The 13,078-nt window shown below is 48.3% G+C and overlaps 1 protein-coding gene across 6 annotated transcripts in view; it reads right to left on the reverse strand.

The window, feature by feature from the left end:
* HK1 (hexokinase 1) overlaps positions 1 to 13,078 on the reverse strand; it is an 86,919-nt gene that overhangs the window by 41,698 nt on the left and 32,143 nt on the right. For all 6 annotated transcript variants that reach the window (XM_073793515.1, XM_033842149.2, XM_033842148.2 and 3 more), the window contains one exon: positions 9,026 to 9,188. In XM_073793515.1, the coding sequence (XP_073649616.1) occupies positions 9,026 to 9,188 (163 nt within the window). The remainder of the gene's footprint in view (positions 1 to 9,025; positions 9,189 to 13,078) is intronic.

The following is a 13,078-nucleotide window of genomic DNA, read 5'->3' on the forward strand; positions in this document are numbered from 1 at the left end:
TTAAGCCACTATCTAATATTCTTTACCCCAGTTACCCTCACACATTCTCCTCCAGAATCAATTAAAATCTATTAATTTTACTTCTGATGTTACATTCTCACTGTCTCACTATCTTTTCATTTTCTTGATGGTGACTTTTGAAGCATAAAAGGTTTTAATTTTGATGAAGTGCAACTTATCTACTTTTTTCTTCTGTTGTTAGTGCTTCTGGTGTTATATCTAAAAGCCCATTGCCAAATCCGAGGTCACAAAGATTCGCACCTATGTTTCCTTCTAAGAGTTTTATGGTTTTAGGTCATACATTTAGGTATTTGATCCATTTTGAGTTAATTTTTGTATATGATATGAGGTAGAGGTCCAACTTCATTCTTCTGCATGTGGATATCCACTGTCAAATTCCAGCACCATTTGTTGAAAAGTCTACTCTTTCCCTCATTGGCACCCTTGTTTAAAATCAAGTGACTATAAAGTATGGGTATGTCTGGACTCCCCATTCTTTTTTCCCCAGTTTTATTGAGACGTAATTGACATAGTGAACTCTCAGTTTTGATCCACAGATCTATATGTCTGTCCTTATAGCAGTACCACATTGTCTTGACTACTACTGCTTTGAAATTTTGAAACTGGGAAGTGAAAGTCCTCCAGCTTTGTTCTTCTTTTTCAAGATTGTTTTGGCTATTCTGGGTCCCTTGAGCTCTTTAATTTTTTTCTTAAGTAGTGGTTGCCTCTTTTAAAAAAAAACAGCTTTTCTTTTATAAAGCTGACGCCATCTTTGTATTTGAGTCTACCAAGCTTTAAGCTCTGACACACTGCTCTATTTCTGGAACTTAGAATGGTTGTCTGGCATACGGTAAGAACACAACAAATACTTGAACTAATGAGGGTGGTAAAGGAATCAATGAATGAACCAAAGTCTTCTCACACTGAATTTCTTTTCTTACCCTCTCAAGCTCCGTGAGGGAAGAACCACAACTTAGGATTCTTTACATCTGCCCTTGGCACCCAGGATAGCTCAATAAATGCTTGGTAGCTGCTTGATCTCAAGGGTTGGTGGCCCATTCATTCATTCAAGGCAGCCTTGCTTGTTGTTCATAAAACAGGAAGCAGTTATACCGCTGGTTGGTTGGTTTTTTTTTTTAGTAATAGCTTTATTGAGAAATAATTCACCTATCACATTTTAAAGTGTACACTTTGGTGGGTTTTAGTATATTTACAGAGTTGCGCAACCATCAACACTATCTAATTATAGAAATTTTCCATCATCCCCCAAAAAAACTCCGTACCCATTTGCAGTCATTCCCCATTTCTTTCCAAACCCCCTCGTTCACCAACAACCACTAATCCATTGTCTGTCTCTAGAGATTTCCCTATTTTGGACATTTCATATCAATGGACTACAATATGTGGTCCCCTGTGGTTGGCTTCTTTCATCTGCCATGATGTTTTCAAGGCTCACCTATGTTGTAGCATGTATCAGTACCTCATTCCTTTTAATGACTGAGTTATATTCCACTGTATAGATATACCACATGATGCCAATGTTTTGGGGGGGTTTTTTTTGGCCGCACCATGTGTCATGCAGAACCTTAGTTCCCCGACCAGGGATCAAACCCGTGCCCCCTGCAGTGGAAATGTGGAGTCCTAACCACTGGACCGCCAGGGAATTCCCCATGATGATGTTGTTTTTAAATTGCTCCTATCGTGACTTCCCTGGTGGCGCAGTGGTTAAGAATCTGCCTGCCAAGGCAGGGGACACGGGTTCAAGCACTGGTCCAGGAAGATCCCACATGCCGCAGAGCAACTAAGCCCATGCGCCACAACTACTGAGCCTGCGCTCCAGAGCCTGCGAGCCACAACAACTGAAGCCTGCGCGCCTACAGCCTGTGCTCTGCAACAAGAGAAGCCACTGCAATGAGAAGCCCGCGCACCGCAACGAACAGCAGCCCCCGCTCGCTGCAGCTACAGAAAGCCTGCGAAGACCCAACGCAGCCAAAAATAAATAAATAAGTTAAAACAAACAAACAAACAAACAAAAAACTGCTTCTATGGTCCAAAGGAAAGAGACCAAGGGAGAATACTGGGAAGCAGCTGTCACAGCTTTGTGGGAAATTCTGACCCTGATGTTACAGGTTGCTCAAATCAGTTTAGGGTTTTCTTTGGGCTCCTATCAGAATCCTAACCCCTGTGGTGCTTACGCTACTACTCAGTTAAAAAAATGAATTTGGTATGAGGTGCTTCCTCTCAGGAGGAAGAATTACTAGAACACCAAAAGCACTTTATTTAACCATCATTCATTGAGCCTTTCTGTACTCCAGTCGCTAAGTACTTCATATGCCTCATTTTACTTTTAATCCTCTCCACCCTATGAAATAGGTACTACTATGATCCCCATTCTACAGATGAGCAAGTAAAGGCTGGGAGGGATTAGGTAACTTGCCAAAGCACACGGCCAGTAAGTGGCAGAGCCAGAATTTGAATCCAAAGCCCAAATTCATAACCGTTGGATAAAACTGCCTCCCGGACAGACCTCGGGGACAAGGATCCCCAAGGTCAGCATCAAAGTGATACTTCAGCACATCAGGAACAGCTACATCTCTCTTTGGGGGTCTCGTCAACATCCATGATTCCTCGCAGCTTCTGACTCTGTTCTTTTGCTTTGATCTTTAATGAAGATAACGAAAACTTCCCGTAAGCAACTATAAACCACCTGTGCATAGGGAAATACTAGGCACAAAAGCAAACACCATGCTAGGATGAAAATATGGGTACTTTTTATTTTGTTAACATTTTAATTTAATTAATTTATTTACTGTTTTAATGGTTTTCAAAAAATAAAACCATTTATTTATTTCATGTTTTACACTGGCTTTCATCATAACTTAAAAACAATAGCTTGGGAAATTTTTCAGTTGCCAGCCCAGTCAAAGGTCTCATTTTCAGTTGAATGAAAGGCCTAAGTAAAAGCAGGTTCTTGTGCTCAAGTTCCAGGTGATGGTGGGGCATCTCCTGCTTATTGGTGTCAGTGTCAACACACAACGGGTAAGAGCTTTCAGCCCTTCATGCGGAAAGGGATCAGGTTTCAAGCAGCACCTTTGCAGGACCCAGGCCTGAAGTTTTCAAGCAAGGTAAGTGAAAATTGTCTCAGCTGCCTCTAGGTCGGGAAGGAACCTGGCCTTAGGGTGCATAGGGCTGGCCCACACTTCTGTGGCTCTGCAAGACCCCTGCCCCACCCTAGCTCTCCACTGCTCCTTTTTTAAAAAAAAAAAACACAAACACAGGTCAGTAGGGTTCCAAGGAGTTAGGGTCAGAGAAGGAGATCAGAAAGGCGACCTTAAGATGTCACGACAATGCTAAATACTGCATACTCCACACATCTGCTAGTGGGAGTTGATGGGTTTGACGGGGGCCATTCCCTGAAGGCATTTTACAAGAGGTCACTGTTAAGCCCAGTGCAGCTCCTGATCTGTCCCTGAGCAGTGACCTTGATTCCAGGGTGTGTCTGTGATTGCTAAAAGAAATGGCAGTTGGCCTCTCTTCTGTAAATCACATTTGCACCTCAGGAAATGTGAGACAAATATTAACTTACCTTCTCGGTTTATGGATAAGGAAGCTCCAACCAAACCAGGTGAATGACTTGCTCACAGTCACGCCTGTGGCAAGCCCAGGGCCCTTCCCTTTTCTTAGTCACTCATGTACTTGCAAATACTGGGATGCTCCTAATTTTTTTATGTATATATGTCTTATCTTTCTCAGTTGGATGATAAGCAATTTGAAGGCCAGGGCAATTTAACATGCTTACTTCCCTCCCCCAGTACTGAGTCCTGCAAATCTGTACGTGTTTGCTGCTAGTTTGATAAGAACTACCTGGGTTAAATGCATGGTCTATTCAGTCCTATCCTCTGCCAGGCAAAGGACACCAAGGAACAACTTCTGGAAAGGGCAGCAAGATTTCCGGTAAGCTTTGTTTGCTGTCTAGCATCTCTTTAGATAACTACCCTCCAAAGAGTCCCCCACTTTGCCCATCATGATTGGTTCAGGATGGGCACGTGATCCACGTCAGCCAATCATTACCCTCTCCAAGACCACCTCTGGGACCTCTAGTTCTTAGGTGAGGTGTCAGCTAGGGCTGCCAGGGCTGTCTCTGCCACCATAAGGGAGAGGTGGCCTACAAAAGAAGCTGACACAAAGACTAAAAGGATAAGAGACAGATGAGTCCCTGTCAACAGAAGCCAACTTACAACTCCATCTCCCAGTTATGTGAACCTAGAATTCCCTTTCTTGCTTATGTAACTTTGAGTTAGATTTTTTTTTTTTTTTTTTTTGCGGTACGCGGGCCTCTCACTGCTGTGGCCTCTCCCGTTGCGGAGCACAGGTTCCGGACGCGCAGGCTCAGAGGCCATGGCTCATGGGCCCAGCGCTCCGCGGCATGTGGGATCTTCCCGGACCGGGGCACGAACCCGTGTCCCCTGCATCGGCAGGCGGACTCTCAACCACTGCGCCACCAGGGAAGCCTATTTTTTCCTTTAAATTCAAGTTCAGCTTATTTTTGCAGCAGTTGGCTTCCCTCTAACTTCCTCTTCAAATCTTTGGCCTCAACCTTCCTGCCGGCCGCTGCTGAGACTTCGTCCCACATTTCCCATTTCCACTGAAGCCAGAAGAACTGCTCTTCTAGAGAAGGCTCATTAAACAAAACATCTGAAGGGCCCCCGGCAACTCTCCACTTTCTAACGACAACCATTATTACCGGCAAATAATGGAAAACAAACACGGGGACAGATGTCTCTCTTGAGTCCAGACCTGCGCTGGAATACAGGGCAAACAAAAACTCTGCTTTCATGAAATGCCTGCCTTTGCTCTGCTCCGTGAATTAATTCTGTACATGAGACACAAAGCCTTCCCTCCTGTCTGCAATCCAGCTAGTTGATGAGAGTTTATACCTTCGTCAGAAACCCACCCAGAACGCTAGACATTCAGATTTCATGAATGGAGAGAATTTCTGAGACAATCCAACCACCTTCCCAGATAAGGAAACAGGCAGAGAAAGGTAAATGACCAGCCCAAATGCTGCGGAAAAAGGAAATATTTTCCTTCCTTTGGCTGGAAAGTAGTATATTTTAAGCCCCCAGAATTTAACTGTGACCACACTGCAAATCAAACATTTTTAACTTAACCTTTGAGCAAAGAGCCTGCCAGGAACCATGAAACAGAAACAAGGAAATGTTCAACTCAATTTATCCTCGAGAAGCTTACGATCTAATTGGTATTTATGGATACAATATCCTGAGTGATAAATGACAAGAGGAGAAAAAAGGGGAGGTTTCACAAGTGAGACAAAGTGTTGGCCAGGCCTTCTGAGGGAGGCTGGACGCAGCTAGGCACCTATCCCCGACTGGGCAGCTCTGAAGAGAGGTTTCTGTTTAGCCAAGTCATCGGAGTAAAAAGGCTTCAATATCTTTCTTCTTTATATATTATTCATACCTTTCCCACTCCAGAAAGGATATGCATCAGCTAAAAGCCACTTTAGGGTTTTTGGGGGTTTTTTTAAACCTAGTGTGTAGATTACTGGAGAGCAATTAAAGAAAAACCACTGCCCATAACAATCGTCAAAAGGGGAAAAAAATTCATAAAAATGGGCTGATAACATTTCGGAAAAATCAGTAGAGTTTCAAAACTCTGAGTCCAGTCATGAAGGTCACGGTCAGCGGGAAAGGAAAGGTTTGTTTCTCTCTCTGACTTGGAAGTCACATCACCACTTGACAGGCAGGGGCATCTGTCAACCTCAGTGAGTCCAAGTTATCCTTTGGTGGTTTGGGATTACCACTCATTCTGTCGCTGACTAATTATACAGTTGAAGCAGTAATTAACATTGCGAAAAGGGAACAGCACCACGGTTTACTATGAAGGAAACCCACATCCCGGCTGCTCCAGGGGACCTCCTGGTTGGAGGCACTTCCATTACAAAGGGGCAGGGGCTGCACTGGGGTCAGGGGCCCAAGGCCTTGGTATCAATGTCAATGTCTGTGTGGGGCTGTAGTGACCATTCCAAGGGGAGTGTGGGCCCCTGGGCACATGACCCGAGCCCACCCATGAACGTTAGCAACAGTCATAGGGAGAAGAAGTATAGGGTGTATTACTAGGGTTGCACAGTGGCCCCCCCCAAAGATATGCAGAAGTCCTAACTCTGGGTGCCTGTAAATGTGGCCTTATTAGGAAATAGGGTCTTTGCAGATGTAATCAAGTTAAGAGGAGGTCATGAGTGTGGGTCCTAATCTGACTGGTATCCTTATAAGAGGAAAATGCCATGTGACAACAGAGGCAGAGACTGGAAACTACAAGCCAAGGAATGCCAAGGATTGACAGCCACCACCAGAAGCTAGCAAAAGGCAAGGAAAGATTTAACCCAGTGTCTCAGAAGGAGCATGGCCCTGCTGGCACCTTGATTTTGGACTTCTAGCTTCCAGAACTGTGAGATAATTCACTCTGATTTAAAGCTACCCAGTTCGTGGTACTTTGTTACAGCAGCGTTGGAAACTAACGCAGGGTAGAAGAAACAGTCACCAGGGAGGACAGAGGTGGGCAGGGTAGGGGAAGGCTGGGGGACCCAGGGCCTCATGCATAGGAGGGCAGGTCCTTGTGGTTCAGGGCTTTGGTTCCTCCTCCCCCCTCCTCCTTCTGTTCTCAGCACTGTTCTGGGCTCCCAAGAGGCCCTAAACATTTGGCCCCAACCACGCTGGAGATGAGAGGCTCAGAAGGAAGCATGGGGCCCAGGCTGCTGGCTCCAGTTCCGCAAACCCTAGGACAGTGTTTCCCAACGTGGGCATATTACCACATATGTTATCACATTTAAGACACCACTGATTGCAGACACATCATTATTTTGCGTAATACGAAAAGAGGAAAAAATACTGCCGATAATAATTTAAAGATGCAACTATTGTACAATGCATTGCTGATTTCAGAGGACTCAAACAACAAGGTGTCTCAAAATAGATGAAATATAGTAATAGATGTTGGGGGAAAAAAATCAAACAGGTTTGGGGAAAAGGAAGGTAGCCGGGTTAAACAGGTTTCTCTCCTGCAGAACTGCTCAGGGCCTTTAATACGTTGGTGTCTGCTTTGAATCTCTAAGAGGGGGCTGCAGAATGTTGTCTTTCCCAAATGAGGATGAGTTTTGGGCCCTGTTTTAAAGAGTAACTAATGGGGACAAATGACTAGATTACTAGCCATTTGTGTATGTGGATCACACTTTGAGCCCCTCAACCCTGGAAATGGTGTGTGAAAGAGTGAAGGAGGGCACCCCCTGCTGACACACAGTCCTGGGAAGGGGAGCTGGCTTGCAAGCCGCGTTCAGGAGGAAAAAGAAGGCATCTCTCATGGGATTTGCCGGCCCTGGGCCAGTCACACAGGATCAGGTGCTCCCCAGGCATAAGGTAGCCTTCTGAGCTCTCCAAGCAAAGCCAGAGCAGGGGCCCTGGGGGGCTGCCCATCCCACCTCGCCTCCCCCTTCCTCTTTTCTCAGCTGACAGCAGCTGACCACGCCTCTCCTACAGAACTCAGCTAATCCTGTAAAGGCACAAATGCTCCTGGATGTGAATGCCATTCGGGGCTGGGAAAAAGCAGGAGTGAATTAGAAAGCCGGAGGCATCAGAACAAAACCCAGGGGACACCACGGTCTGGTCACTCTGATGACTAGAATCTCTTCGGCAGTCATAAAAAAAACCTAAACTGCTGGTCACCAAGACCTCAAGGAAAACAAAAGGATAAAAGTGGAGTAGATTTTAAACAGTCAAGAAACATCAGAGATATAAGTACCAGTGTGTGTGCATGAAGTAAACCTCAACTGTGGCCACAGGGCAAACAGAGCACATGCCCTTCCTAGGCGTCCCAATCTTGTTCAGGACTTTAAAGGCCGGCTGCAGGCACAGCAGGGCCTTCCCACTGCAGCCAGTCCTCCAACAAGCCGTGCGCTCGCCCACCTTTCATAAACATCAGCTGCAACAGCTGCAGTTTTCCTGATGTCCATTTTGTCGGCTCCATATCAGATGCCCCAAATCGCAGCTTTAAACTAGTCCCCAGAGTAGGGAAGAAACACAACAGTGTTGTAAGGGCCATACTTTCAGGCTATGTACTCACAACCCCAAGAGAAACCTGACTTTCATGATCTCTCTCCCTCCCTCTCACAAAGCAGGCGAGCCCCTGCCTAGAGCACAGAACACGGCTCAGAGCAGGATTCCTGTGCGTGCGCTAAGCTGGGGCAGGCACAGCACCCACTCCTGGGTCAGCCAGACAGAACGACCTCCACTGAGCAGGCCAAGGCCAGGCTGTGCCCTCCCAGCCTCCACCCGGCCAAGAGCAGGGGCTGAGGCCAGTCCCTGGGGAGGGGGTACTGACAATCCTCAGGGAGCCCCCAGATCCCCACTGTGGGGCATGAGCCACACGATGCAGACCAACAGGATAATTTTTTTTTTCCAGTCCTACTCCTCTCACCATTTCTCTGCTTGAGGGGCTACCTTGACTTAGCATCTATGAAATTTGTACAAATGGGGACTTGAGTCTCCCCCCTGAGTCTGAGATGCACCTGGCCGCTAGGATCGCTACTTATCTGGGGTACTAAAAGGAGGCCTTGGTGCCCTGATGGAGAGATTCTCCTAACATGAAGGAGAATCATCTGTTCTGGAGCCATTCATGTTCTGAAGGCATAAGAGTAACTCACACAGCATCTGTAAGATCCATAGACACTACACTTTCTTACCATAAGTCACTAGACAGGCCGACAAAGGCAGGTCAGCATGGTCCAACCACAGTACCCCCTATAGCACATGGTAGGATCTCAATGGACATACATTGCATTGATGGATGGATGGATGGGAGAACAGATGGATGGAATGGTGAATGAATGAATAACTGGATGAATGAGTAAATGAATGAAAGATGAATGAATGAACAAACAAATGAATGTAAGTTGGAAGGGTGGCTTCACAGAGCTTTCAGCCCTCAGAGCCCAATCTCTGGGTGAGAGACTCACCTGAACCGTCAGGAATGGACCTTACAAATGTTGGCAACATCTTGACTGTGGCTGTCGGATTAAAATCCCGGGAGAGGCCATTCTTCATCTCCTTTTTGAAACGAGCCATGATATCTAACAGAGTTTCATCAGAGAGCCGCATGGCATAGAGATATTTGTCGATCTGGAAGAAGGATGAGAAGGAAAGAAAGTGAGGCCAAGGCTGAGGAAGGTCGTTTCAGCTCAAGTCTGGCTGGGGTAGGACGAGGCAGGCAGCGTGAGGTTCCCACCTGCCAAAGACAGTCCAGCTCCCGTGGGCACTGGAACACCCATGCTGGCTCATCATTCAAGTGCAATCAACCATGTCACTCAGAGCAGGCTTGCAAATGCTCTGAGCCCCGGTTCCCCCCTGTAAAATGAACCAGACACGTCCAAGGTCCCTTCCAATCCTTGACTATTACATGGAAGCTGCCCTTCAATCCCCAGGTACGTGCCAAAAGCACCTTAAGCCTCCACGTGACTCCTTCCCTCTGTGAGAGGTGGCTGGCTCATCCTCACGTGGATGACAGTGCCACAGAACAAGGGCTCCAGAGCCATCTACCTGGGGTTCAAATCCAAGCTCCATCACTTACCAGCTGTGTGAACTTCAGTTTCCTCAACTGAAAAACTGAGATGATAAATAGAACGTAACTCACAGATTGTCCCTGAGACAGGAGACAAGATCAAAGGAGACAGAGAAGCACTTAGAACACAGAAAGTGCTCAGTAAACATTAGCTATTAGCATTGTGAGGCAGTGGTGCTGGTGGGTTTCCTTGGGCACGACTTCTAGGTAGGTGGAAATGGTGGAGGAAGGGCTGGAGCCCTTCAGGACATAGGGCTGCAGGCCCAGAGCACGGAGACCTTAACCTCACTACCCCCAGCAGGTATGAGACAGCCCAAGTTCCCACGCCCGTGTGCCAGGGTCCATGTGCCCACACTTCCTGATCAGACCGCTCCTGACCCAACAGGACCAAACCAACCCGCTCCACTTCCTGGGCTCCCCACTCTCCTCAAGGATCCTGGGCTCCTAACCTCAGGCCCTGTTGCTGTCATTTGTTGTTCTTCCTTCATAGTATCTTCCCGCTGACTCTATTTACTGGGCACCTACTACATGTCTGGCTCTTGGTTAGACATCTGTCCTCATGGTGCCTGATCCTGTGGAGTTCACTGAAGTCTCTCTGTCTCACCATTCATTCTTTCTGCCACTCCCTGCCTTAGGAAGCCCTGACAACCATGTGCCTGTATTCCTGACGCCTGATGCGTAATCAGTATCATGGTTTTCAATCTTCAATTTCTCTCCCTTCCAACCCAACCTCTACACCACGGCCACATTGCACCTTCTTTTTTTTTTCTTTTTTCTTTCTTTATAAATTTATTTATTTATTTATGGCAGCATTGGGTCTTTGTTGCTGTGCGTGGGCTTTCTCTAGTTGTGGCGAGCGGGGGCTACTCTTCGTTGCGGTGCGCGGGCTTCTCACTGCGGTGGCTTCTCTTGTCGCGGAGCACGGGCTCTAGGCGCGCAGGTTTTAGTAGTTGTGGCTCGCGGGCTCAGTAGCTGTGGCTCGCAGGCTCAGTAGTTGTGGCTCTCGGGCTCTAGAGCGCAGGCCCAATGGTTGTGGCGCACGGGCTTAGTTGCTCCGTGGCATATGGGATCTTCCCGGACCAGGGCTCGAACCCGTGTCCCCTGCATTGGCAGGCGGACTCTTAACCACTGCACCACCAGGGAAGTCCCCCACATTTCACCTTCTTAAACTGGGACCCTGGTCACTTCACTCCCCTGCTCAAAACCTTGCAAAGCCCCCCACATTGGAGGCGCCTACACTCTGCGGGTGTGGCTCCGGGCTCTCTGCACACCAGCCAAACCACCTCTACCATTCCTGGGAGGTGCCTGGCCCTCCTGTTGAAATGCCCTTCCTTCTCTTCCCAGCTACTCAAAGCTCACCTCCCCTTCAAGGTTCAAATCAAATGTCACCCCTCCTGCAGACGTCGAGACCCTCGGGGTGCAGATACCGCCTCCCTCAGCACCGATCTCTCTGCACGGTCCAGCCTGGATCATCACTTTCTATGCCTGTCACCTGGACAGTGTCTGCTCCATTCACCTTGACCTCCCCATGTCTCACAAGCAGCCTCACACACGGCAAGTTTCTGGCAGATGGACAGACAGATTTATGACCCAATGAGGATGAAAAGACCTTTGACGTGATTTGCTTCTGAGAATGGCTTCTCATGCTTACTTTTCAGGGTGGCTGGAAACGTCCGACTCAAGGACACAGAGTCATTTCTGCATATTTTGGTCCTGGGCAGCCTTCTCGCTCTGGACTCCATGCCTCGTGCTCCCCCAGGCCCTGCCTGTCTCCTGTCTCAGGGACAATCAGGGCACTGGCAGGAGTCCCCCAGTGTCCTCTGTGGCCAGAGACAACCCTGCCCCCACCCGCATCTCTTCTACCGCAACTACCTTTTCCTTTCCCCTTCGTGAGAAAGCCGTGTGGAGAAGGGCAATCAGAAACCGCCAGGAGCTGAAAGATAAATGGCCAGAACACAGCCCTAGAAGACATGCTCTGTTCTACCCCCAAGGCTGGCAGCGCTGATCCGCAGCCCTTGCTGTCACCACGCCCACGTGCTGGTCGGGAGAGGCAGTCACACGTGCACGAGCGGCCGCAGAAGCACACGGGGGCTACGAAGCACAGACTGGAGAAGGCTGCTGGCGGGGGTGATGTCAGAGAGTGCGTCCAGGCACAGACAAGAGCGTGTGTGAAGGCCAAAGGTGAGGGAGGGAGGGTGGTCTGTGGGATGACGGAGCACACAGTGCAAGAAGTGAAGCAGCTGGAAAGGCTGCCAGGAGCTAAGCCTGCAGGGTCTCGTGCACTGGGCGAGCAGGTTCAGACTCTAAACGTGACTCTGAGTATTCAACAGTGACACATGTTTCAGAAAGCTCAGCTGTGCGCTGGGGCGGGGACGGGTGAGCAGTACCAGCAGTCACGGCGCTGCTCTGGCATGTGGACGTGTTTCCACTACCACACTCCTCACCCTACAGCACGATTATCTGTCTACTGACATGCCTATCTCCTCCGATAACATGTGAGTTCCCCAGGAAAGGAAAGACGGAGGAGACCTGTGGAACTACCCAGTGGCCTGGCACAAAAGAGGAATTCAGTGAATGCCAGATGCTAGAATAATACTTTATAATTATATCAAGTGCTTTCACATCCAATATGTCATTTAACCTTCAATACGACCCTGTCAGGGGGACATTCTTTTTTTTCTTTTTTAAAATTTATTTATTTTTGGCTGCGTTGGGTCTTCGTTGCTGCACGCAGGCTTTCTCTAGTTGCGGCGCACAGGCTCTAGGCACACGGGCTTCAGTAGTTGTGGCGCACGGGCTTAGTTGCTCCGCGGCATGTGGGCTCGAACCCATGTCCCCTGCATTGGCAGGTGGATTCTTAACCACTGCGCCACCAGGGAAGTCCCAGGGGGACATTCTTAATCCCCATTCTACAGTTGTGAAAACTGAGGCTCCAAGAAGCTAAGTGATTAGTTCGAAGCACACAGCCAGGGAGTCAGTCCCATACCTGAGAGCCTAACACTCTCCCTACAACCGTCCCCATCCCTTGGAGAAGGCCAGTCCCCCTACCGTGTGGAGATCAGGCCCAAGCAAAGCTGCTGAGATTTTCCAGCTGGACAGGGAGAAACTTCTAGAAGAAGCAGGGCTCCACAGCCAGCCTGCCTCCTAACTCGAGGCACAGCTCAGCACAGGGACAGTGAGCCCAGAAGCCAGACGTTTTCAGGACAGCCAATCAGACCCGAATAGAGGCAAGAAGCTCAAACAAGAGAACAGGCTGGGGATATAGAAGACGACCTGGTCCCCCAGCGTAGAAGGAAGGAGGGTTTCCCCCGCTGGTTCAGGTTCATGAATCATCACGTGGTACAACTCTTCTCAGAAGAGATGTGGAAATTGGGGCCAGAAAGAGGGTATAGCTTAGGGCAGAGCTGGAACTGACTTTGAAGCCTCCTGGATCTCAGGTGCATGAGAAGAA

This window comes from Tursiops truncatus, chromosome 16 (assembly GCF_011762595.2).
Source record: "Tursiops truncatus isolate mTurTru1 chromosome 16, mTurTru1.mat.Y, whole genome shotgun sequence".
Classification (NCBI taxonomy): Eukaryota; Metazoa; Chordata; class Mammalia; order Artiodactyla; family Delphinidae; genus Tursiops; species Tursiops truncatus.